This window comes from Osmerus mordax, chromosome 24 (assembly GCF_038355195.1).
Source record: "Osmerus mordax isolate fOsmMor3 chromosome 24, fOsmMor3.pri, whole genome shotgun sequence".
NCBI lineage: Eukaryota > Metazoa > Chordata > Actinopteri > Osmeriformes > Osmeridae > Osmerus > Osmerus mordax.
The window spans coordinates 5,219,718-5,243,452 of record NC_090073.1 but is presented as its reverse complement, the minus strand read 5'-3'; the positions used below and the strand labels follow the sequence as shown (position 1 = coordinate 5,243,452).

The 23,735-nt window shown below is 51.8% G+C and overlaps 2 protein-coding genes across 4 annotated transcripts; both read right to left on the bottom strand.

The window, feature by feature from the left end:
* Positions 1–1,767: 1,767 nt before the first annotated feature.
* On the bottom strand, positions 1,768–5,259 carry plpp5 (phospholipid phosphatase 5). 3 transcript variants are annotated; one of them, XM_067227814.1, is made up of 8 exons: positions 5,102–5,259; positions 4,517–4,668; positions 4,292–4,400; positions 3,787–3,877; positions 3,389–3,452; positions 3,166–3,290; positions 2,401–2,571; positions 1,768–2,109 (listed from the first exon to the last, which is right to left on the bottom strand). In XM_067227814.1, the coding sequence occupies exons 2-8, from the start codon at positions 4,576–4,578 to the stop codon at positions 1,940–1,942; spliced, it is 792 nt and encodes a 263-aa protein (XP_067083915.1). In that variant the 5' UTR covers positions 4,579–4,668; positions 5,102–5,259; the 3' UTR covers positions 1,768–1,939. The 3 variants fall into 3 exon arrangements, with proteins under 3 accessions (XP_067083915.1, XP_067083913.1, XP_067083914.1); XM_067227812.1 differs by lacking the exon at positions 5,102–5,259 and adding an exon at positions 4,790–4,918; XM_067227813.1 differs by lacking the exon at positions 5,102–5,259 and adding an exon at positions 4,790–4,890 and having other exon boundaries at positions 4,517–4,663.
* Positions 5,260–8,306: 3,047 nt separating this feature from the next.
* Positions 8,307–23,533, bottom strand: nsd3 (nuclear receptor binding SET domain protein 3). Its single transcript, XM_067227815.1, has 25 exons — positions 23,282–23,533; positions 20,951–21,804; positions 20,359–20,610; positions 20,072–20,240; positions 19,718–19,872; positions 18,832–19,479; positions 18,555–18,747; positions 18,298–18,398; positions 18,092–18,137; positions 17,792–17,922; positions 17,460–17,585; positions 16,841–16,967; positions 16,253–16,456; positions 15,913–16,092; positions 14,193–14,339; positions 12,632–12,806; positions 12,075–12,277; positions 11,817–11,929; positions 11,529–11,675; positions 11,183–11,305; positions 10,909–11,025; positions 10,629–10,770; positions 10,314–10,420; positions 9,756–9,960; positions 8,307–9,528 (listed from the first exon to the last, which is right to left on the bottom strand). Exons 2-25 carry the CDS (start codon positions 21,758–21,760, stop codon positions 9,221–9,223), a joined length of 4,929 nt encoding a protein of 1,642 aa, XP_067083916.1. The 5' UTR covers positions 21,761–21,804; positions 23,282–23,533; the 3' UTR covers positions 8,307–9,220.
* Between the last annotated feature and the right edge of the window lie 202 nt (positions 23,534–23,735).

Below are 23,735 nucleotides of genomic sequence, written 5' to 3'. Positions count from 1 at the left end.
CTAACAGTGGACCAGGTTAAAAAATACTTTATCAGTTTCAGCAGAGGGGCAGCGAGTCAACAGACATGAGAAATCTAGCAACTCATAAATCCTACAATCGACGACTGACAGACCCTGTAACTCCCTTCTGTGTGAAGGAAAGGAACAGATTTGCTTGATGTCAAGTACATTCCTGCTTAGTCTTCCCCACCTGCAAAAAATCATAATTCTAATACATTTATCATACAAATGTTGACATTTTCTTATAAATATTACCTAGCGAATAAACTTGGATAAATACAATTAATCTGCAAAAAGATTATTTTTTCCCCCCTTCACCCTCTCATTCCAGACAGATAAATTCCATTTCACAGATGAAATGACTGTTTCACGCAATTGGTTAAGATCCCCCTCCAGATACACTTCATCACCAGGCAACACTTCACAAAAAAAGAAAAGCATGACATACATCCACATAATGAGTAAAAAAAACACCAAACAAACAATAATTGCAAGCTTTGACAACAAACTATAAACCTATTGGAGTTGTTTAACCTACATGATGATCACACTTATTTAAGACAATCATCATGAGCAGAAAGAGTTAGGGAGGGGGAAGTGACCCCCCCCCCACCTCCAAAGCTGCCCCTTGACCTAGGCGGTCTGTATACCACAAGAGAGGACGTATGGCATACATATACAGTATTTGTGTGTATAGTTTTCATGCAGTGGTCAGGGTCAGAGGTCAAGAGAGGAAGACGGTGATGTCGAAAGGCAAAACGGACACACTTGAAGGCGAGCAGGATCCACGCACAACAGAAGCACTTCCTGCATAGAAATACAATACGTAGATAAGAGAGAGATGAGAAACCCTGATTTAACAGTTAAGTGCTCTAGTAACCTGCGTGCCCACAGGACCTCAGGCCGTACCAGGTGCAGCCCTCGGAGTCTTAGCACCACATACCAACGGCTTCCACCGTGGACACACCCCTGCAGTAATCACTGACCTGGCAACACCGGACTGGTAAGCTATGCAACACTGTTAAGCTATGCAGGTGAGAGTGTCAAGTGTCATCGTCCATCACTACATGGTTTCTCTGGGCGGTGTGTGTGTGTGTGTGTGTGAGCGCGTGTGCGTGCGTGTGTCTCCCTGTTGTAATTCGCATCAGGTTTCTGTCAGGGTGAAATGTTCCCTGGGATGAAAACCAGGATGCTGTCAGCTGGTTATAGTCTATAACCAGCAGCAGGAAGCACCTTCAGAAGAGGCAGAGGGGGAGGAGACCTCCACGCAGGTCCCACACGTACCCTTCAGAAGCAGCCACCTCGAAACCCAGTTACCCTTCAGACCAGTCCCCCCTCTGTGTCCCAGCTGATGGAACGCGTTTCAGACCCAATATGAGGTGGGTCAGTGGCAGAGCGTGGTGCGAGACGCTCAGCTTGGATACTGTGGATGAGATGGAGGGGTGAAACATGAAGATATGCATGTATGTAGTGGACCAGGGGGGAGGTGTGGACCAGGGGAGGTGTGGACCAGGGGAGGTGTGGACCAGGGGAGCTGTGGACCAGGGGAGCTGTGGACCAGGGGAGGTGTGGACCAGGGGAGGTGTGGACCAGGGGAGCTGTGAACCAGGGGAGCTGTGGACCAAAGGAGCTGTGGACCAGGGGAGGTGTGGACCAGGGGAGGTGTGGACCAGGGGAGGTGTGGACCAGGGGAGCTGTGAACCAGGGGAGCTGTGGACCAGGGGAGCTGTGGACCAGGGGAGGTTTTGACCAGGGGAGGTGTGGACCAGGGGAGCTGTGGACCAGGGGAGGTGTGGACCAGGGGAGCTGTGGACCAGGGGAGGTGTGGACCAGGGGAGGTGTGGACCAGGGGAGGTGTGGACCAGGGGAGCTGTGAACCAGGGGAGCTGTGGACCAGGGGAGCTGTGGACCAGGGGAGGTGTGGACCAGGGCAGCTGCGCTACAGGGGGAGTATGTAGTTGGAGTTGGCCAGCTTGCGCTCCTGCTTGGAGGGCACGGCCCCTTGGTGGCGTAGGGGCCGGTGGCAGTCTGGATCCTGCAGGGAGGGGTAGTGCTGTCTGTAGCATAGCCAGGAGAACAGCATGCCCAGGGCTGAGCCCACCATCACATCTGCACAGAGGAGAGGGGGAGGGGGGGGGGAGTACAGAGGTGAGAGAGAGCACACACAAGCACACTATCATCCAGTCATGAGCAACGCACAAACCCACACACACACCCACCACATACACCCACCAAACACACACACACACACACACACACACACACACACACACACACGCCATCACGCTGTCACGAGCAATGCACACGCGCACACAATCTCACACGCGCACGGTTTGTGAATCGAATCCCGGCTGGTGCGGCCCGCCAGCAGCGAACAAGGCCGATCTTCCTCATCCTCACCTTGCCAGTGGTGCTTGTAGTCGCACGTCCTGGAGAGGGCGATCAGCACGGCCAGCAGCAGGGGGCTGAGGAAGGCACACAGGCGCCAGGCCTGGCCGCGCCCCGCCGGGCTGAAGCAGCGCAGCTTCCCCCCCACGTACAGCGCCGTGAAGCCCAGCCCTGCGAACGCAACTGGGGGGACGGGGGACATAGAGGAAGAGAGGAGAAAAAAGGAGGGGGGAGGGGGGAAGGGATGAGTGAGAGGAGGGAGGGCGATGAGGGGAGAGGAAAGGGATGGAGAACCGTTGATAGAGAGGAGGGAGAGGGAAGAGAGGGGGAGAGAGAGAGGAGGGAGAGGGAAGAGAGGGGGAGAGAGAGAGGAGAGGGAAGAGAGGGGGAGAGAGAGAGGAGGGAGAGGGAAGAGAGGGAAGAGAGGGGGAGAGAGAGAGAAGAGAGGGGGAGAGAGAGAGGAGGGAGAGGGAAGAGAGGGGGAGAGAGAGGAGGGGGAAAGGGTGAAGAATCAAAAGAGGGAAGGAGAAGAGAGGAAGGGTGGATACAAATGTGATTGAGAAAGGGAAGTGAAGTGTGACAATAAAAGAGAGAGAGGGGGTGGATCAGAAAGAAGAGAACGTCAGCAACACACACAGAATGTAACAAGCCTGCGGCCAAAACTCTACTCAGCTACCAGCCTGCCTTGATGTTCACTTGAAATCTAGGCTTATATAACCAGGGCCCATGGAGTAGACCCAGGAGGGCCTACGAACAGCCAATCAGAGTGTCTCTTACAGGACGAGTGTCCGCTGGGGAAGCTCTTCCTGCCTTCGATGACCACTTCCGGGTCACCGCTGCAGTGCAGTTCCTGGTTCATCTGTCCGTCGGGGAAACAACGATAGAAGAAGTCTGGTCTCGGCCTAGAGCAGGAACACACACACACGCATTACATCCAGTATTCAAACCATAGACATTTGCATGATCAGTTCCCACACATCTCTTGATGAAAGGAACTCACCTGCCCACAGCCAGCTTGATGGCGTTGGTCACCACTCCGTTCAACACCAGGGTTAGGCTCACCGCTGAGAAACACAGGAAGAAGGCTTCTAATCTCTAACCCACCCCAATACAGCACATCAAACTTCCTGGATTTCCGTTTACAGCCTACTGCATGTGCCTAGTTCTACTGTTTATCCTAGTGACACTGTTTGAACTCTGACAACCAGTCTGCACAGCTTTAGATCAGAATAGCCCGTCCTTAACCAGTCAAACGAGCTGGCTCATCGGTAGAGCCTGTGACTGCAGATCGAGTGCAGTCACGCACTTGAGGACGACATCATGAACCAGCATGGTGTATCACAGGCTCTGTGAGGCATCAACAGTCAAGTCACTCTGCGTGTCGTAGCAGGCCCTTACCCAGAGACCCCTCCCTCACATCCCCTCGCTCCGCCTTCCCCAGGACAACAAACAGCAGGATCACCAAGAGAGGGGTGAAGCACGCCACGGCCTGATTGGATAAGAGAACACAGGTCGCAAGCCATTGTCAGTGGAATTGATTGGTCGGAGGCGGTTAGTGTGTCATGGTGCATTGTGTATGATATTCATTCGTTCTACGTGTGTTTACATGTGTCGGAGAAGGAGAGAGGTTTACTTTAAGTGAATGGTGAGGGATGTAGCCTAGATTGATAGTGAGCCAGGGATCTGTATCAGTTTGTTACATAACTGGTGCAGGAGTTAGAACTAGACACATAACTGGTGCAGGAGTTAGAACTAGACACGACGTGGTCATAGTCCTACTCCACACACCTCACATAGATATTTGCACACAATACACACACACACAAATCTAATACTCACAGACACGCAATCTTGACACGCACTGAAACACAAACACACACACACACACACAGACAATACTCACAAACATGAGCGAGGTGGGAACGTGATCTCTCTTCACCGGGTGGAACTTGTACAACCACATTTCTTCTGGTTGAATCTGACGGTGGAAGGGGGGAAGCTGCTCTGTCACTCTGACACGCACACGCACACGCACACATTCACGCACACGCCAACGGGTAAGATTAGATCACCAAAACTTCGACAGAAAAAAAATTATGCAGGCAACCAGAAGCCATTTTCTACTAACAGGAAGACCGCCAGTAGAGCCAGTCTGACAGACAACTCGGACAGCAGGATATTCCTCTTCATCTCGCCGCTCAGCGTGGTGTCCAGGTCAGGCACTTTACTGGGCTCTACTCTCCACTGCTCTGGTTCAGACCACCGGCATCTTCTCCTAAGCTTGGAGAAAGAGGAACGCTTTTCTTCAGTTCACGTGGATGAACTAGACACAGAAATACACTGCTACTTACAGTTTCAAGACTGAGGGTGTGAATTTGTAGTCTTGTTTCGGATGTTTTACCATTTGAAGAGACCGGTGAGAAAATGCCGGTAGACTAGACCCCTCAGAGATCTAGTGTAGTCGACTTCAGTTGATGGAAGTGTTGAACAAATGTACAGACTAAATACACTGATTGATAGGACAACGCCATACACCCACCTTACAGGAGCCATAGCATTGCTGCTGTACAGTACGTAGCATACACAACACTGAAAGCTCAGAGCTAGGCTAAGCTGAATCTAGCTACATCTGCCAAGCTAGCTACTAGCTAATTAGCGACACATCTGGCTATTTCCGCAGGGGGATCACTCGGTGACAGTACCGTATACTTACTTGCAGTACTGACTTCAAACTCCCAGAAACGTATTTTTCCACATAGTATCGTAGGTCCGAACTGTTAACTAACGTGGTTCGGCCCTCGAAGTTGCATTTGCGTTTAATCCAATAAAAAGGACTGATGTTAAACCCCACTGCAGATAAGGATGCCCGGAGCCTCGGAGCGAAAGCTTTGTTGGATTCGGAGAGGAAAGTGGACACGTCATGTCAGTGGAGGCGCCGCCTGGTGGGCCATGTGAGTACTGGTTGCTACTGGTTTGTTGGCGCATCTTAAATGATAAGCTTCATCATGACTTTAAATATACTCGAGTTAAAAATAGCGTATCATTTGTGTTAGCCTATATTACTTCCGCAGGTTTCATTCCAGGTAGGAAAAATATTGAATTGCAAAATGGAAATATGAAGGCAGTCCAATTTAGAGCAGAACAAGCAGAAACGGAGACATATTCACTGAGACAGAGTACAGTTTTATTAAGTAAAATTTCAGGCATGTTTAGACTCCTGCAACTCCACCTCCTTCAGAATGAAAAAAGACAGAATCAATAATAATTTTCAAATAAAAAGACAGTCATGTACAAAAAGAGTGTTGTCCCAACAGTCACACACATTTACAAGCTCAATGTACAAGCAACAGCACACCACAGTTAACATAAGATCCGATGCAAGTTCAATGCAAACTATGTACAAGTCTTCGACGTAATGTAATTATAACACAGTTATAACTGGTGCTTCGTGTTCATCCACTGTAATGGAAGCAACATCGAGATATTGATAAGACGGCAGGCAGAAACATCAGGGCCGACTCACCACAAGAGGGGGGGATATGTAACTATGGCAATGAGTTCCTTTTCATAATTTCCTCAAACTGTATCACAGAACGATCTACCTGCCAGTTAAAAAACAGTAAGGGGTCAGCGGTAACAATTAACGTTTATTTGCACAAAAACCAAGGAGACGCACATCACACATGAAACCGAACGCTCGGGCGATGGGGGTCGCATTGATTTCCGTTTCTTGCCACACACTTTAAAAAGTTCCCTCCGTATTATAAGTTACTGCTTCAGTCCCTTTAGTTGAGAAACACTATACTTCCTCCTATCTGTGGCCACAGCACAATGCGCTGGAGCAGCGCAGGTAAAATACTGGAACTGTGACACTGTAAGTACACTCGCCGACCTCTTCACATGGAAGGAGGTAACAGGACATCAAGTCACACCGGTGAAAAAGGTTCAGGGAAAAAAAAAGAAGGCGCATTGGGAAACCTCTGTGCAATAGCGGAAAGAAAAATAGAATTTCCACATAAAAGTTATAATACCAACATGTAACAGTTTTTAAACACAAACTTATAGATATACTGTAGATATAACACTATATTGATAAAATAATTCATTGGAGTTCAGTGTAATGGGATCTTTCACACAGTTTTTGTCTGAAGGAGTAGAGTAGGATTGTGTTTAGGACTCAGGTTTGGAATGGTCACTTAGTGAGTGTTAGTGAAGGCTTGGAGATCACGCCGCCCACTCGCCATTACCAGAGCATGGATATCTAACAACCACCCCCAAATCACATATACGGTGTTGTAATAATCATTCATGTAGCATAAAAAAAATACACCAATAAATAAAAGAAAAAAAATTGATTATAAAAGAAAAAGGAGGAAAAATTATTCAAGTTTAAAAAGGTTAACATGCAGATCGTACTTATAAGACAAGGTGACCTAAATTCACGTCAGCTGATTTGGAGTTGTGCCAGCTGAAGTGGTTTAAATCTGCTCTACTCTACTCTCTACCACCACACTGTTCCATATCCCCTGACCCGAGAATTTGGCAGGGTTAAGGCCAGAGTTTCCAGAGTCCATTAAAGACATTTCAAAAAGGACTTGATTTCTATTGAAGTCAGTCATTGGGGCAGTCTGTTGCATTACAGTATTTTTCTGGTTCCTACTTGCTTGGCACCATCTGACTCAGTTTTATAAAGTGATTACTATATGGATGTTGAGTTGTCTCAGCTGAGCCCGGACTTAAACAAAAGGCTTTTTAAGGGCACACACACATAACACTAAACAGCCAAACGTACCAGAGAAAGTTCAAACGAGATAACAAACAAACTCTTCGAAGCGAGTTTAGGCTGACAAGGCAGAACCTCTGACCTGTGTTATACAGGCTAAACATACAGGAAGTCACAACAAAGTCATTCTGACCAATGAGGAGCAGCCCGAGGAATCATTACACCAATAGAAAAAAAAGAAAGAAATGTATACGACGACTACATAGAGATTAACAAAGTGTAAAGCTCCCTATAATTTTTTTGTTGTTGTTGATAAATTCTATTTCACTTAATACTTTAGGAAGGGAGGGAAACTTTCCTACAGCTGTGTTTGAAACATAAACGACCTAGTATAAAATATGATGTGATAATAATTACAAAATCAGATCTTTTAAGATGAAAGCTTAAAAACACTGTACATCAGACACTGAAGTTCTGTAGCATATTTGTACATTACACAGAAGTTCTGGGTTCACACAATGTACTGCAGTTGTAAATAGAAAAATCCAAGAGATTGGTACCGTGGGTGGAACTGTAGGAGTAAGTCTGGTCTATCATGTTAACAGGTGACATGTTTGGATACCTGGGATGAACTGTGCATCAGAAACGTCTGGAAGGTTCTCCAGAATCACTCTCAAAAGATATTTGGACGAAGTTGTTCCACGAAAGAGCCGAGAAGTTACGATACAGTTAAAATGTTGCCAACGTCACTACAGAGAAGAGGTATTCATTTCAAACATGTACACGGTCATATTCATGTTCATTTATATACACGCACAACACGTTAGGTGGAGCCTAGCTAAGCTTTTAAAACGATGAGCTGTGAAAGTGCTTCAGAGAAGAGTTAGCGCAAATGTACGCAAACAACACGAGTGGTGCACAGTAGCCTAGGCAACGCACAATCACTGACAGGAACTGCATTGTGGGTGGGGGAAAGGATACCACACCTTACCGGCCCGCCCGCTAAGACGTATCTAGGCCAACAAACCGTAGCCGTGGTGACAGCGCTGACCTGTCCTATATTGAATGAAACTGGAAGAATTTTCCCCACATAAACATCTTTATAATACGTGTGAGGAAAGCTGGAGGGGTGAGGCAGTTCTCTCTGTGGCCTAACCCCCTCCTCTCCTCCCTCCCCCTCCCCCCCTCCCCCAGACTTTAGTAGTTTACGATAAGTCACTTCTGTACACACAGGGTATAGTGAGACTTGTCCAAACGAAAACGCAGCGAGGCCGTGCGTGGCGTGCCCCGTCGCTGCGTGTCGTGACAACTCACTTTAGTAGTAGGACTAGTTCCACGAAACGTACGAGAAAAAGGAACACAACGCGACCGGATCGCTCGCCCAAGCAGTGAGAGGACCCGTCTGTAAACATGAACAAACACACGGATATCACCTTCCTCTATACACAGGAGTACTTGTTTTATCAAAAACATGTCCAGGTAGGTCAGAATGTAGTGTGGTCCTGAAATAATTGCACAACTCTGACTCCCTGCCCCCCCCCCCTCCACCCCCCCAGAGAAGAGAGATAGAACTGTACCTGGAGTGGTGATCGCTGGAGTGTACGATCATCCGTTCTGGTTCACAGTGTCCAAACTGTGTACAGGCAGTGTGTGTGTGCGTGCGTGCGTGTCTGTGTGTGTGCACGCCCGACCCCAGCTCACAGGAAGTAAACAAACTTAAGAAAGCAGCATGGAGGCGAGTTTTTGCTCAAACCCCTTGTGGAACTTGGGAGGAGCTTGACAGGTTGCCGGGGGCGGGGCCTGTAGGCAGGGACACACCTCCATCTCTCCTCTCCTCCAGACACCCGGGGGGCGGCTGCTCATGTTAAATGTCCATCCACCGGTGTCTGCGTCCGTCCATCCCTCCAGCCACTGGCAGTCCCAGCTCTGAATGCCGGCTGTTGTTTTTTTGTTGTTGTCCAGAGTTTAAAAAAAATAAAATCAAAACGGCAGCAGTGGTCTATGTGTGTTGGCCGCAACCTTGGCCGAGGACCAATCGTAAGCCAGTAAGAACAGTGTACTTCCTGGGAGAAGGGGGGTTGGGTGGGGGTTTACTGGGGGGTGCAAGTCTCACTCTCTGGCCAGCAAGGGGGGCTCCTCCTCGGGGTCCGCCGGCTCCTCTTTCACCCTGATGGGGGGGCTGGAGGGGCTGGGGGGGCTCGGGGTCGGGTTCTGGGCGGGCGGAGCGTGGTGCGGAGGGGCGGAGCCCAGGGGGCTGAGGGGGTTGTGATTGGAGCAACAGAGGCGGCCGTCCAGGGAGGAGGGGGCGAGGGCGCCGGCCTCGTGGTCGCGGCAGAAGGAGCGAGGGCAGAACTCACAGAGGGACGAGGCCGGGACGCCGCACATGCTGCAGTCGTGCCACGGACACTCCCATCGACCTGGGGGGAGAGAGACATAGGAAGAGATGGAGAGAGAGAGATGGGAGAGAGAGAGAGAGACAGAAAGAGAGAGACAGAAAGGGAGAGAGAGAGAGAGATGGAGAGACCGACAGAAAGAGTGAGAGAGAGAGTGCGAGACAGAAAAGGAGAGAGATGGAAAGGGGTTAGAGAGAATACTCAAACCAACAACAACAAAAACACACACGCACACACTGTGTGTCTCTTACCATATGGGGGCTTGGTGAGGTTGAGGCAGAGCAGGTGGTAAGCTTTGGGACAGTCCTTCCTGTCGCACATGACCAGCTCCCCGCCCTCCCCGCAGAGGAAGCAGCAGTACTCGTGTGTGTGTTTGCCCTCCGGGCGGAGCTTCCGCTTCTTGGGCTTCAGCTTGGCGTTCCTCGCCTTCTCCTCCTTCTCCATCACCACGGCGCTCTGACACACACACACACACACACACACGTTAATAACCAGGAAAAGAAATATAAACACTACAGATGGTTGACAGACAGGATACACAGACCTCGTGTCATAATGATGTCATAATGGAGTGGTTATGTTGTAAAAAATGGTCATAGTTGTGTCACAATGTTGTCATAAAGTAGTCATGATGTCATACTGGTCTCACAACAGTGCCATAACACAGCCATGACGTCATAACGGTGTCACAAACATGTAACAACCCTAAGTGGTCACGAATGGTCAGTGCTATCACACGCGTGTCATAAAACAGTCCCCACGTCACGATGCAGTCACGGGGGTGTGTGAGGGGATGGGCGTGGCCTCACCGTAGGCCGCACCCCCAGGAAGCCCGAGCAGTTCTCCGCCCCGCAGTGGCAGGACGTCCTCCTGTTCCCCACGCAGTCCAGGTTGTAGTTGAAGGTCAGCTCCGAGCCTGCGGGCGGAAGGGACGGTCACATGACCCGCTGTCAGGAGTAACCCACGCATGGAGCCCCCCTCTCTCCATCCTCCTTAGAAGACCCCCCAAACCCAAGGTTCCTCCTTCTTTGCCTTCCAATGAAATGATCGGTGTGAGTGTGAGAGAGAAAGAGAGAGAGTGTGTGTGTGTGTGTGTGTGTGTGAGAGAGTGCGTGTGTGCTCACCAGCCTCGATGTCACAGAGGGTGAAGAGTCCGATCCGGAAGTCTCCGTTGACCGTCCACTTCTGAGTCTCACAGTTGGGGCTGCAGCAGTGGTTTATGAAGCGGGACGAGTTCCCCTTGGGCCCCGCGTCGATCACGCGGTCCTGGAGAATACACACACACATATATACACACACACACACACAATATGCTACGTTTAGGAAAGGATAAGATAGGAAGGATGGATGGTTTGAATGAGCCGATTTAGTGCCGAAGCAGGGTTTGTTGTATTCATGTGTGACCTTGGTGAGGGTGAGCATGTAGAAGTTAGTCACACGGTTCTCGTGGGCGAGTTTTATTCGCTGTTGGCACTCCTCGGAGTCGATCACCTCCCCCACGTACTCGGTCACAAAATCGCCCTGGGGAGGTGAGGGAACACGTTACAAACACACCCTGGACGTTGTGGATCATGCTGAAATCGGGGACAGGGACAACATAACAAAACTGAGCCACAGAGCGAGTGAGATGGAGGGTTCCAGGAAGTGGAATGTAATGGAGGGTCTGATTGGTCCTTACCTTGCGGAGGGCCTGATTGGTCCTTAGGCCCCAGCCACGCCCCTCTGTCTTAATGACCTCTGTCTCGGCATAGAGGCGCTTGGAGAAGCACTGGTTCTCACAGTTGTCCCCTGCCGGACAAACCTGTATATACACACACACACGCAGGCAGAGACACACACACCACACACACGCACGGATGACAGAAAAAATAAGCTCTTAATTGACACCTATAACACAGTGAATGTATTCCAATTTCTTTTCACATGCAAACAAGACACAGAGACATATACAGACGCAAATATACACACAAACAGAGAGAGGGGGAGAGAGAGAGAGACAGAGAGAGAGAGAGAGAGAGACACACCTGTGGATGGCACTCGTACTGCAGCATGCGGTTGAGACACTGGGAGTCTAGACTGCAGGGCCGCTCGTCCGTGGGCTTGCAGTTGCATCGTGGGATTTCTGACAGGTCGGCTACGTGCACCTGTACCCTCCCCACCGGCTTGTTGGACTGACACACACAAACAAATCAATACCAGTTACTGGACCAGAGAGAATTTGTGTGTGTGAGAGAGAGCGAGACACAGAGAGAGAGAGAGAGAGAGAGAGAGAGAGAGAGAGAGAGAGAGAGAGAGAGAGAGAGTGTTGTTACCTTGATGAGCTTGTAAGGTGGAGGTTTGCGCGAGTTGCGTTCCTGCTCCAGAGCCTCCCTGCTCTCCCTCTGGGCCTTGAGCTCATGGAACCTCCGGGCCGCTTCCTCCAGAGCTGCCCCACACACACACACACACACACACACACTTCACTAACAGCCACCACACTCAAGATAGGAGCACATATGCCTATACTACACCCCAAAATCCCTACCAGACCCATGGCAAGGGAGTCTATCTGGCATTCGTCCGCGCCTCACCTTTCTTGAAGGTCTTGTTGACGTTGATCTGGCCCGTCACAAAGTTCTTGTCGTTGTCCACGTAGGGGAACACCCGGCCCTGGTTGATCCAGTAGTAGTCGTGGGAGCCGAAGAAGAAGACGGGGAAGTCCCCGATGTCGTGGCGGAGGGCCTGGATGTTGGAGGGGACCAGGCGGGGGTTACAGATCTCTGAGGGCCACCACCTGGGGGGAGGAGGGAGAGAGAGAGGAGGGGTTAGGAGAGGGGAGAGAGAGAGGAGGGGTTAGGAGAGGGGAGAGAGAGAGGAGGGGTTAGGAGGGGAGAAAGAGAGGAGGGGTTAGGAGAGACGAGAGAGAGAGGAGAGGAGAGAGGGTTTGTGAGAGATGAAGAGAGGAGAGAGGTGTGGAGAACAGAGAGGAGAGGGATTATGAGAGATGAAGAGAAGAGAGAGGAGAGGAGTGGGGAGAGGAGAAAGGGGGATTCTGAGAGACAAAAGGAGAGAGACAGGTGGCTCCTGCCCCCAGAGGGGGGAGGGGCCCCCCGTGGTCCAGTCCCCTGTGAGAGCCCCCCCCTCTCACCTGTAGTTGCCCAGTTTGACCCAGACGATCTGCTTGTAGTGGGGCTTCCTCCCCACGCTGCAGTCAGCGCAGGACCACGCCCCCTCCGCCAGCTCCGCCCCCTCCGCCAGCTCCGCCTCCAGACACTCAGGGTGGACCGACGCGGGGCACGAGTCGCAGCACAGCAGCTTTCCTCCTGCACGGACGCGAGCGTGTGTGTGTGTGTGTGTGGCGTGTAAGGAAGGGTGTGAGAAAGTGTTAAGAGAGTGTGTGAGGGTGAAAGAGGGTGTTGAGGGACAGTTGTGTGTGTGTGTGTGCGCGGAGAAAGAAACAGGCCTGGGTTAGATACTCCACGTCAACACCCAGCTTTACTCTGAACCTTGACTGCAGCCTCTGCTATACTTAAGGTGGTCTGATTGGTCTGAATCTGTTGGTTGGGACCGAATGAACAAGACTGTCTCTTAAGGCCAGTATACATTTTAAAATGCATGTATATTGAGGGGAGGTCTGAAAGCAAGGTTCACAGTGCCAGCCCTGGGCCACAGTCTTGACACACAGCCAGCACACACACACACACACACACATTACAATGTAGTTCTCAAGACCACCAAAATGGCACGCAGGCAAAGCTGAGATGGTGTCTGCTTTCAGGAGTGTGACCTCCACCCTGGCCTGACCTGTTCACTCACTCACACACACACACACACACACACAGCCTTGGGTGGACAATCTAATTTCCAGTAGCAGTCTTCGACCGCTTGCAGAGAGACACCTTGTGATGGTCAAGGACCCAGTTTTGCCTGTGTTCCAGAAAGTGTCGAGGCGTTAATCTGAACGGTGTTTTCGTTATCTGTAAATATCTGAGGGATCCATCCAAGGCAGAGGTCACACAGGTGAAAGGTCACACAGGCATCTTAGAGTGGAGGGCCAGACAGCACATGAGAGCCAATTATTTGATTGATCAGCTCATTCCAGCCAAAAGCAGAACTTAGGAGGGGGCGGGGGGAGGGGTCAGTGGCAGACAGACAGAGAGGGAGGCCAATCCACACGAAGACGTACTCAGGGTGCTGAGACAGGAAGTAGATTCCACTCCAGTATCACTACAGGGTGTGGAAAAACCCACAGACGCCCTAGCGCCAAAAAGCACGGCACCAACACAGGAAGTAGAATAACGCAAGTCACCCTAGCAGCAATAAGCCCTACACCAATACAGACAAATACTCCAGAATAAAAAAATATATATATAAAATTGTAAAGCCCGACTCAAGCTAACCAACACTGGGGGGGGGGGGGCAGTGTAAACGTCTCTGTGCGGGGGGTAGTCTCTGGGTGTGGCCTGGAGGTTAGGGCCTGCACAGCCTGCTGTCTGAGAGGCCGTTAGAGGCAGGGCAGCACAGCCTCCGTGTTAAGAGGCAGAACACGGAATTAGAGCTGGCAAGCCATCAGCCTGGGACATGTAGACATGGGGGAGGGGGAGGGAGGGGCAGACCAAACTCAGGCACAAGCACGAACACACACGCGCACACACACAGCACTGGGGGGGGGGGGGGGGGGGGGGAGAGAGATAAAACGGTTCAGTTACCTTTCCCAACAGTCTTTTTGGGAGCTGACGAAGAGGAGGGAATCATAGGTAATTTCAACTCAGCGCGATTTGACTCAGTCAGAAGGTAGTGGGACTTATAGGCATATGAACTTAATATGGTGTCATTTAGCTGCTGCACTAAGAGCCCTACACAGGACACACACAGGAAGAGATGGGGGTGAGCCGCAATCAAAACTACAATGCCCACAATTCCACAAGAGAGAGAGAGAGAGAGAGAACACACGCTGTTAGAACACGCAGCAAACGGCCATTCCAAACAGACACACAGTGCACTCCGCTGACAACAGAGAAATCGGAATTAAATGGGGGGGGGAGGGAAGGGGGGGGGGTTAATACTGATGAGGAGACGGCAAACGTCTTCGACACTCGCTGAGGGGGGGGGGGCGTCCGCTGTGAGCGGAGTGCACTGCAGGCGTCACATGTCGTCATATCCGTAGGCGGCGGTGCCGCCTGGGATGAGGCAGGGTTACACACACACACACGGTTCAGAGTGGCACTCTGGGAGACATTGGGAGGCAGAACGAGGGGGCGTCGACTCACTTCGCCCCTCCTGACTAAGCCGGGTGGAGGAGGGAGGGAGGGAGGGAGCAGAGGTGCAAAAGGGATGAAAAAGGTGACAAGGATCCGAACCCCCTCGGGGGGTCCGGGGCATGCTCTCCGGGGAATATATATATTTTAATATATATTTTATATGCATAGTCAGTGAACACTCTGAAATGAATTTGAGGATTATAGGTCACATGACCAAAAAGCTATTGAAGTTTGAAGGTTTATTTTGAATAAAGAATTACTTTTTAATAACTTGAGATGAAAATGAACAAAATAAAGGCTGTGCAGCATGAATGCATACATCTTCAACAGTTTAACATTATTTTGACGCTCCTAGTTCATGATGTTGAGAAGCTATTGACTTTTGAAACATGTAATTTGTTGATGGTCCCTAAACATACGCGTTGTTTAGGCAGCCAAAAGCATTGGCTAAGCGGCCGGTTGTAGCGGTGCTAACACCGGTTAAAATAACACAATACTGGGTATATGTGCCCCACACAGGTAGCCTATAGCAAAACTGCCCGCAATATAGTTGGGCTATGTCGTTATCCCCAAAATAGCATTTTGTGGCCATGAATTACCATTTTGTGGCCACAAATTAGGATTTTGTGGCCACTATATTTTTTTTGTCTGGGGCTCCGTAAGTTACAGACCCTAAGACTCAAAATAAAAAACGTGCGTGTCATGATGACATTGGTTGGCCAAACGAACAAGCTTGAAAAAAATATTCATGACAGCTTGCGTTCGCAGATTACTTGGAGGACCCCCCCACACCCAATTTGTTTGTATTGCAGATCTACACGTATCACACAAATGACCTATTTTGGATTAAAAACTGCGAATTTCGCCAAAAGGTGACGAGTTTGCACCCCTGAGGGAGAGAGGAGGGGGGGAAGTGAGTCATCGGCCTCTCAGATGCCTCCAGAGTGTTTTAGGGAGAAACAAATTCAGCCCCGGTCTACGGGGGAGAGAGCAGCCCATCCACCTGGAGATGGGTGCGGGGGGGGGGGGGACAACAAGGCTACACCCCCGCCCCGCTTCCTCCCTGCTGGTGATGTCACAGCCCTGGACCCGCCCTGTGGAGGGGGGGGCTGGGTGACCATGGCAACAGACGGGGGGACGGGGGGGGGGGGCGTCGAGGGGAGCCTACCTCGGGCACAGAGGAAGCACCATCCCACGCTGACGGGCGAGGAGAGCAGGCCGTTCCGCTTGGCGCTGCCGTGGTTACTGCAGATCATGAGGTGCTGGGACAGGAGCAGGCTGCCGGCGGCGACGCAGCCGTCCCCCGTGTGGTAGGAGACGGGACAGCGCACGCAGCGAATCATGCGGCCTGGAGGGAGGGAGAGAGGGTGAGAGAGGGAGGGTGAGAGAGGGAGGGTGAGAGAGAGATGGATAGGAGATAAGGGGAGGGAAAGGTTTCAATTGTGCACATGCTTTGATATGAGGAAGAAGAGAGAGCGGGAGAGAGAGAGAGAGTGAGGTGTGGCCACCTTTGCTGGCACGCTGCAGGTCTCTCTCCAGACAGCAGGTGGCGCAGGTGTGCTGCGGGCAGCGGAACCCTCCACCCGCCACGCCCGTGGCACCCGGGAGCTTAAGCACGCAGTCGTCATGGTAATACCGGCCGCAGCCAACCACGGAACAGCGTGTCACCTCGCCTCCGCCCACCACCTTGCAGCTGAAACAGGGGTGAGAACCTGGGAGAGAGGGAGAGACATCATTGGATGTGGAGGGCCCTATAGAATGCTGTAGGGGCCTATGGGATGCTGTAGGGGCCTATGGGATGCTGTAGGGGCCTATAGGATGCTGTAGGGGCCTATAGGATGCTGTAGGGGCCTATGGGATGCTGTAGGGGCCTATGGGATGCTGTAGGGGCCTATGGGATGCTGTAGGGGCCTATGGGATGCTGTAGGGGCCTATGGGATGCTGTAGGGGCCTATGGGATGCTGTAGGGGCCTATGGGATGCTGTAGGGGCCTATGGGATGCTGTAGGGGCCTATGGGATGCTGTAGGGGCCTATAGGATGCTGTAGGGGCCTATAGGATGCTGTAGGGGCCTATAGGATGCTGTAGGGGCCTCACCGTTGTGACAGTCGGGGCAGGTGAACTTGCCCTCAGGGAGGCAGCTGAGGCCCAGACACTCCAGGTGGAACACACCACAGCAGTCCCCGTCACACGGCACCAGCCCCTCGTCACACAGCTCACAGATCTACACACACACACACACACACACACACACACATACACACACACACAGTCAGCAGATATCGTGTCTGGTAAATCAGGTTCTTTCCCTTCGGCATCTCATAAAAGAGGGACAGAAACACACACAGGCTAAAAGAGGGGGAGCAGAGAGACAGTGTCCATTTCACTGTAGCTATTCACTTTGGTTGTTTTGGTTTTGATTTTCGGTTTTGTTGTCACTGTGTCTTGCAAATTGTTGTTTTCTGTTCTTGACGCTTTGTTGTTGCCACATGTTCCGGACAATACTGGCTGTCGTTCCTTGTGTTGTTGATGTATGGTTGTCTGTTGTGTCTCTAGCTTTGGCAATACGGTTGTAATGACTGTCATGCTAATAAAGCTAAATTGAATTTTATTGAATTGAGAGTTTCACAGCATGCAGCAGAAAACATTTCCTGAGCCGAGCTGTGGAGAGGACCGGAGAGGACCAGAGAGGACCAGAGAGGAGCGTGAGGCCCACCTGGCAGACGGTGTCTCTCCGGGCGGAGCAGCTGCCCTGGTTGGACAGGCTGGAGTCCACTGACTGGCTGTCTGAGGCGTCTGCGTCCGCTGCAGCAGGGCTGTCCAGACCCTTCCCAAACTGGCTCTGGAACACACAGCATGTCTGGGTCTGCCCGGAGGTGGGTTCGAATTTGTGTGTGTGTATTGTACTTGTGTATAGTATGTCTGTGTGTGTGTGTGTTTGTGTATTGAGATTGTGTAAAGTATATGTGTATATGTGTGTGTGTGTGTGAATTCTGCTTGTGTACAGTATGTGTGTGTGTGTGTACAGAGTGTGTGTGTGTGTCCTACCTGTGAGTCGTTGAGGCCTCTGGAGTCGGAGTCAGACGTGTCTCTGTACTGGGAGGAGGCCATCTCCACGTCCGTGGAGGCACGGCTCCGCTTCTTCAGGGGCTTGCAGGCGTCCGAGATCTCGCTGGCTCCTGCGGCGCAGCGCGCACACACACACACGCATACCACGTACACACACACACATACCACGTACACACAAACACACACATACCACGTACACACACACGTGAGAATGAGTGCTATTGAATTGATCCCCAAAAATGAGGATTATTCTAGAAGAATGGATGTATCTATAAGTACCTTTCTGTGATCCTGTCCTCAGCATGGTTTCAGGAGCCATCTCAGCCTAGCGGAGGAGATGGACAGAAGGAAAAAATACGCAGGAGAGAGAGAGAGCAATGGTGAGTGGGAGAAAGGATGGTTCAATTCCAGACGTTTCACTTTGACTTCAACATTGCTATAGAACATTGATATGGCTGAGTTGCCCTTGTGGTCACGTGACATACCTGTTCCTTTTTGGTCTTCTTTTTGGGAACCACTTCCCCCCCCCTCTCTGACTCTGACCTGCTCCTTACAGACCTCCGCTGGTGCTTACGCTCCTGAGAACCTTCACACGCACACACACACACACGGTTAAACTTCTAAACAACATTGTGTAACATACATGCATGCATTCCTCCCTGCATTCCTCCCTCCACCATCCCTCCTTCCACCATCCCTCCCTCCCTCCATCCTTCCACCCCTCCCTCCGTCCCTGAGGTACCTGGGGGGCTGCTGCTGGGAGAGCCGGGGGAGGAGGTGTGCTCGCTGGGCTGCAGCCCTCCTTCGTCGCTCCTCCGGCTGGCCGGGGAGCCCCGCCTCTCCTCCCCCTCTTCCTCCTCTTCGTCGCCCTCCTCCTCCCCCTCCCCCTCCCCCTCCTCCTCCGGGCTGACGGGCTCGGGCTTGACCCCGCAGCCCTGCTGGGGGGGGGACAGGTCAGACAGGTGAGAAAGGGTCCAATCATGGTTACTTTTTACCCCCCGTGTATCCGGCACACTCACCTCTGGTGAACAGTAGCCCAGGTCGGCCTGTCTCCCCTCGCCCTCCTCCCTCTCCCTCTCCCTCTCCGGCGGGGACGAGGGGGCCGTCTTCCTCTGCAGCAGCGGCCAGTCACACTTGGTGATCTCCACGTTCAGCTTCTTCATGGTGATGGACAGGGGCAACAGCTTCCGGGCCGCCGCCGTCTTCCAGGCCCGGACCGGGGGAGGGGACTCCTGCGGCGCCCCGGCCTCCGACGGGGCCTCCGTGCCCGGGGGGCCGGCCAGGCCGGGGTCCCCTCTCTGGTCCTCCCCCCCAGCCCCCTCCGACGCCGCCTGGGTCGGCTCCTCCGCGTTGGGGACGCTGCACTGCCGGCGAGGCTGCTGCCGCCGGGCCGTGGAGGCGGTCTGGTCCCGGTCTGGTGACGTCACCGCCGCGCCCCCCTCCTCCTTCTTGCTGGTGGAGCTGGTGGCGCTGGGGGCGCGCTGGGTTCGTCTCTCGGCGCGGGCCGCCGGCTTCTTGGCGGGCGGGGGCGCGTTGGGGTCGGGGTCGACGTAGATGAAGGTGTAGTTGTCGATGCGCTCCTGCCGCGTCATCAGGAAGGCGTCCTCGGCGTGGCCGACGCCCACCTCCCACTGAGCGCGCTCCCTCTGTGGGATGGGCTTCTGAAGCTGGGGGGGGGGGCGGAGACACGACACTGTGACCTCACACAACAATCTGATTGGCTGAGGAAAATCACCTATTTTTTTGATTAACTCTGGGAGCAATGATACCTCTTTGGTCAAATGTTACCGTTTTACAAACCACAACACAAATTTCTTGGAATCGGTTTGACAGGTCTCTACGCATCACAAACTCACAGGTATAACGATCCTAATGACAGCGGGTGTGAGAACAGCGAGCGGGCACCTTGTGTCTCTCCGCGGGGTTGCTGGTCTTGCGGAGAGTCTCGGCCTGCAGCTCGTCAAACTGGTGCTCTCCCTGGTAGATCACCACCCTCTTCTCATGGATCCAGGCCCGCTCCGCCACGCTGCCAAAGAACTGCACGTGGTACTCCCTGTGACCTGGGGGGGGGGGGGGGTGTAGAAGGGGTGAGCAGGTGTGTGTGTGTGTGTGGTACGTGATCTGAAGGGGGTTAGAAGGTGTGAGTGTGGTCTGAGAAGGTGTGTGTGTGTGTGGTCTGAGATGGCGGTGCGAGTGATCTCCTCATGTCTTGAGTGTGTGTTTGTTTCCATGTGCCTGCCTGTGTGTTGGGCCTCTTACCTCTGGTGTTGATGCGCGTGTGAACCTTCATCTGGGGGTCGCAGGAGACCATGCAGGGCCACCAGGGGTAGGTGCCCACCTTGGACCACACCAGGTCCCCCACCACAAACTCCTTACAGAAGCCTGTGGACTGGATCACCGACGCATGCTGCTGCTGCTGCCTTGGCACCTACACAAACACACACAGAAGAAAACATCAGAAAACACAAACAAAAGACATACTCCCACATTTGGAGGGCAAGGCAATACCTGTTGCAGCTCTAGTAAGCACACATGGTTAGACCTACACTAGCCTTCGGAGTTTTAGGCTCCGCATTGATGGAGGTCTGTAGGGGACCCTCAGCCTGCCCTAGGCCCAGGATCGTCTCTCCAGGCTGGGCCTGGATCTGGGGGTTCCCGGCCTGGCCCGGAGGCTCCCCTTGCGGCGGCTCTGGGTCCGAGGCCTGCTCCTGCTCCTGCAGCCTGGCGGTCTTTTTCCTCCTCTCCTTCTTCCTCTCGTGTCTGCGGCGGGCCTGGGAGCCATCGCTGGTGTCCGACTCCTGCAGGTGAGGTGATTGAACACACTGGGAATGCTGGACATGTTATATTATCTTCTGTATATACGTGTCTACTGTATCACCCCCGCCCATATCTCAAACCGGATTCAGACTTCGGACAATTACATAGTAATTACATAGTAAAAAAAAAACAATACTGTCTACCACACCTGAAAGTTTGTTGTGGTTCAACGCATCACTGAGTTTGATCCTGTTTTCTATTTATATTCTTGTCAAACCTTTTCTATGTATTCTTTATTTTCACCAGGTTCTATGAATCAAGGTCAGGGAGCTGGAGGCCCAGTGAGGCCCGGGTGAGACGTGGCGGACACGCATCCCGTACCTGCAGCTCCTGCAGCAGATCCCCACACAGCGCCGACTCAAACAGCTCCCGGCCATTCTGGTAGGTCTTGATGATCTTCAGCTTGATCTCCGGAGAGCTGGTCTTCTTCAGCACCCCGCTGGGGGTGTCGGGGTGGTTGGAGGGGGTGCGAGAGGGGTGCGAGGAGGGCGCGCTGTCCAGTAGAGAGGGGGGAGGGCTGGAGGAGGGCAGGAGCAAGGGGACGGGAGGATGGAGCACGTGGCTCATGAGGTGGGGGGGAGGGGGGAGGTGGTGCTGGGAGGACAGGGGCGGGGGGCTGTGAGGGTGGGGTTGCGCGTGGGGGTGGCTCGGGAGGAAGTGGTGCGGATGGTGGTGGTGGTGGGGCACGGGGTGGAGGTGGGGGTGCGTGTGGTGGGAGGGGGGAGGAGGCGGAGAAGGGGGCTTCTCCTGGAGGACGGAGGCCCTCAACACCGCTCCCTCCCCTGGGAGGAGGCAGTGGTCTCCGTACCCCCTCATGGCCCCGTAGCCGTTAGCCGAGCCGTTGGGGAACTGGGGGTACATGGAGAACTTGGCCTGGGGCTCGTACAGGCCCAGGCCCAGCCCCGGGGCGTATCCGTTGGAGACCGGGGGCATGTCCTCGGAGGCCGGGGGGGGGTAGGAGAAGTCGGCGTCCAGCGCGGCGGCGTCGTAGGGGGGGCCTCCGTCCTCGCCCGCATCGCTCCCGGTGTCGTAGGCGCCGTCCTGACGGATGTTGGCCGAATCAATGAGCTGAGGGGGTTGCTGAATTGTATTTCCCATGATCCCTTGCATGAAAGAGAAGGAGAAATCCATTGTTGTGCTCCTGCATCCTTAACTGTCCTTTTCTCTGGCTGGACCTGTGAAGGAGAGGAAGAGTGAGAGTGAGAGCGAGCGAGAGACGGAGGGATAGGAGTTTAGTGTTGAAGGGGAAAAGGGGAACCCTCAAACAGCTCCGTTTCTTCAATTGTACATCTGTGGTGATTAAGAAGTGGGCATTGCACTGTGTCCATAGAAGGAACAAAATGCTTTCGTATAAATAAATACATTATACCAATAAGTGTTGGTAAAGGTGGAGCAAAGTGACAAAATACCAGCTCGGAGATGTGTAATGGATGCATTCCTTGAAGTTTTAATCAAGACACAGTAAGTCAACACATTTATGCAGACGGTCGAATGTTTATCTTTGTGTACTGTTGGTCTACAGCAGTGGTCTTCAACCCTGGTCCTCAGGGTTCACGATCCTGTTTTACATGTCCCCCTGCTCCAACACACCGGATTCAAAAGAATGGACTAAAACATACAGAATTGTGAGCCCTGAGTACCAGGGTTTATAACCACTGGTCTAGAGTACCATATTTTGTTGCTTACTCACACATCTTATATAATATACCCATCTAATCAATGTCAGGCAGGCAATTTACAGTAGTCATCTCAATCCCACTAGGACAGATAGAACGTAGATCATCTGTGTCACAACCAAAGGTCAATAAGGGGTGAGGGGTTAAACTATACTTTTGTTCCCCGTCTTTTTCATTTAATTACAGCTTACAGAAGTTGAACAATTATAAATCGAAAGGTCCAAATTCGAGGCGTGCACCTATTACCCTGATATGAATAAAATGAATGAATGAATAAAATGTAATGTATACCAGGTGTTATACTATAGGAGTGTGTAATATGACCATTAATTATACTGAAGGCCAATTTGGCTGTATGTTCTGATAAATATGGTGTAGCAGACCAACGTCCCATCTAACCGCCTTGTTAAAGCTAAACACAAGCAATTTGCCTTAAATGTATGTGTAAAATGTAAGCAGAGTGAAACGATGTAGCATTTAATCATATATAGCTGCATCCGTGCTACGCTTTGCTGCGATGTGGCTAGTTAGCTAGCTAGCTTTTAGGTAGGCAGACCTTGCAAAAAACTAGAATGTGTTGCAAAAGAGAGAAAGCTGTTAACATGATAACTACATAGCAAAGGCTGTGATGTTGTTCGTATATTATGACATGTGTGAAGTGTGTACACGTTTTTCTAGACAGTTTCAATATGATGCGAAAGACTTCAGCCACAAAATGGAAAGGAAGCTAGGCTATACATTGTTGCCAATATGGCTGCCTTTGCCCCTTTAAATAAAATTGTCTGGCGTGATTACACCTTCATCCCTCGTTTGGAGAAAGGAGGAGAAATTAAGCAAATACTGGACGACGAAGCTCCCGTATAAATTCATCGTAATGATATTGACAGCACGCTAATCAACCGCGAGATAGAACGGAGAGAGATGCTTACAGTGAGAGTTGCGAGCCGTATAGGCTAGTAAAATATAATGTCAATACCTTCAGCGTATCCCATTCTAAACACCTACACCGGATAACTGGCCTTCTTTCTGCAATCTATAAAAAAGATGAAATAACAAAAATCTTGGGACGATATTAGAGCAGGCCTCTCCGTTATAGCGCTTTTCAATAAGGTAGTTTTCTTTTTCACCGACTCTTTCCCAAGACTTGTCTTTCTTCCCAGTAGAATCTAGAGGGGCCTGGTATGTTCACGGAATCTTGGTGGATGTTATGTCTAAATCTCGCCCCCTATGTAGTATAATTTAACTGGCTGCCTCTTTCCTTTGCTGTAGTCTAACAAAAGCACCCTGCTTTGGGCCTTGTCGGTCTACGCTCAGCGCCAAATCACAAGCTCTCGATTGGTGAGGGTCACAGAATCAAGCGCACATCGGGATGTGTAGTTCAATTTTTTGGAATGGGGCCTCGAGAAAATCATTACATTAAATAATTACAC

Bases quoted from the DNA above. Each gene is read 5' to 3' on its own strand.
- plpp5 (XM_067227812.1), bottom strand. The intron at 3,291-3,388 runs GTGAGTTCCTTT...TTCCTGCTCTAG, and splicing joins ATCAAGCTGGCTGTGGGCAG to GCCGAGACCAGACTTCTTCT. The intron at 2,572-3,165 runs GTAAGAGACACT...CCGTCCCCCCAG, and splicing joins CCCCAGCGGACACTCGTCCT to TTGCGTTCGCAGGGCTGGGC.
- nsd3 (XM_067227815.1), bottom strand. From the start codon at position 21,760: ATGGATTTCTCCTTCTCTTTCATGCAAGGGATCATGGGAAATACAATT. The intron at 20,611-20,950 runs GTACGGGATGCG...CCTCACCTGCAG, and splicing joins ATCTGCTGCAGGAGCTGCAG to GAGTCGGACACCAGCGATGG. The intron at 16,093-16,252 runs GTGGCCACACCT...CCCTCCCTCCAG, and splicing joins CCTGCAGCGTGCCAGCAAAG to GCCGCATGATTCGCTGCGTG.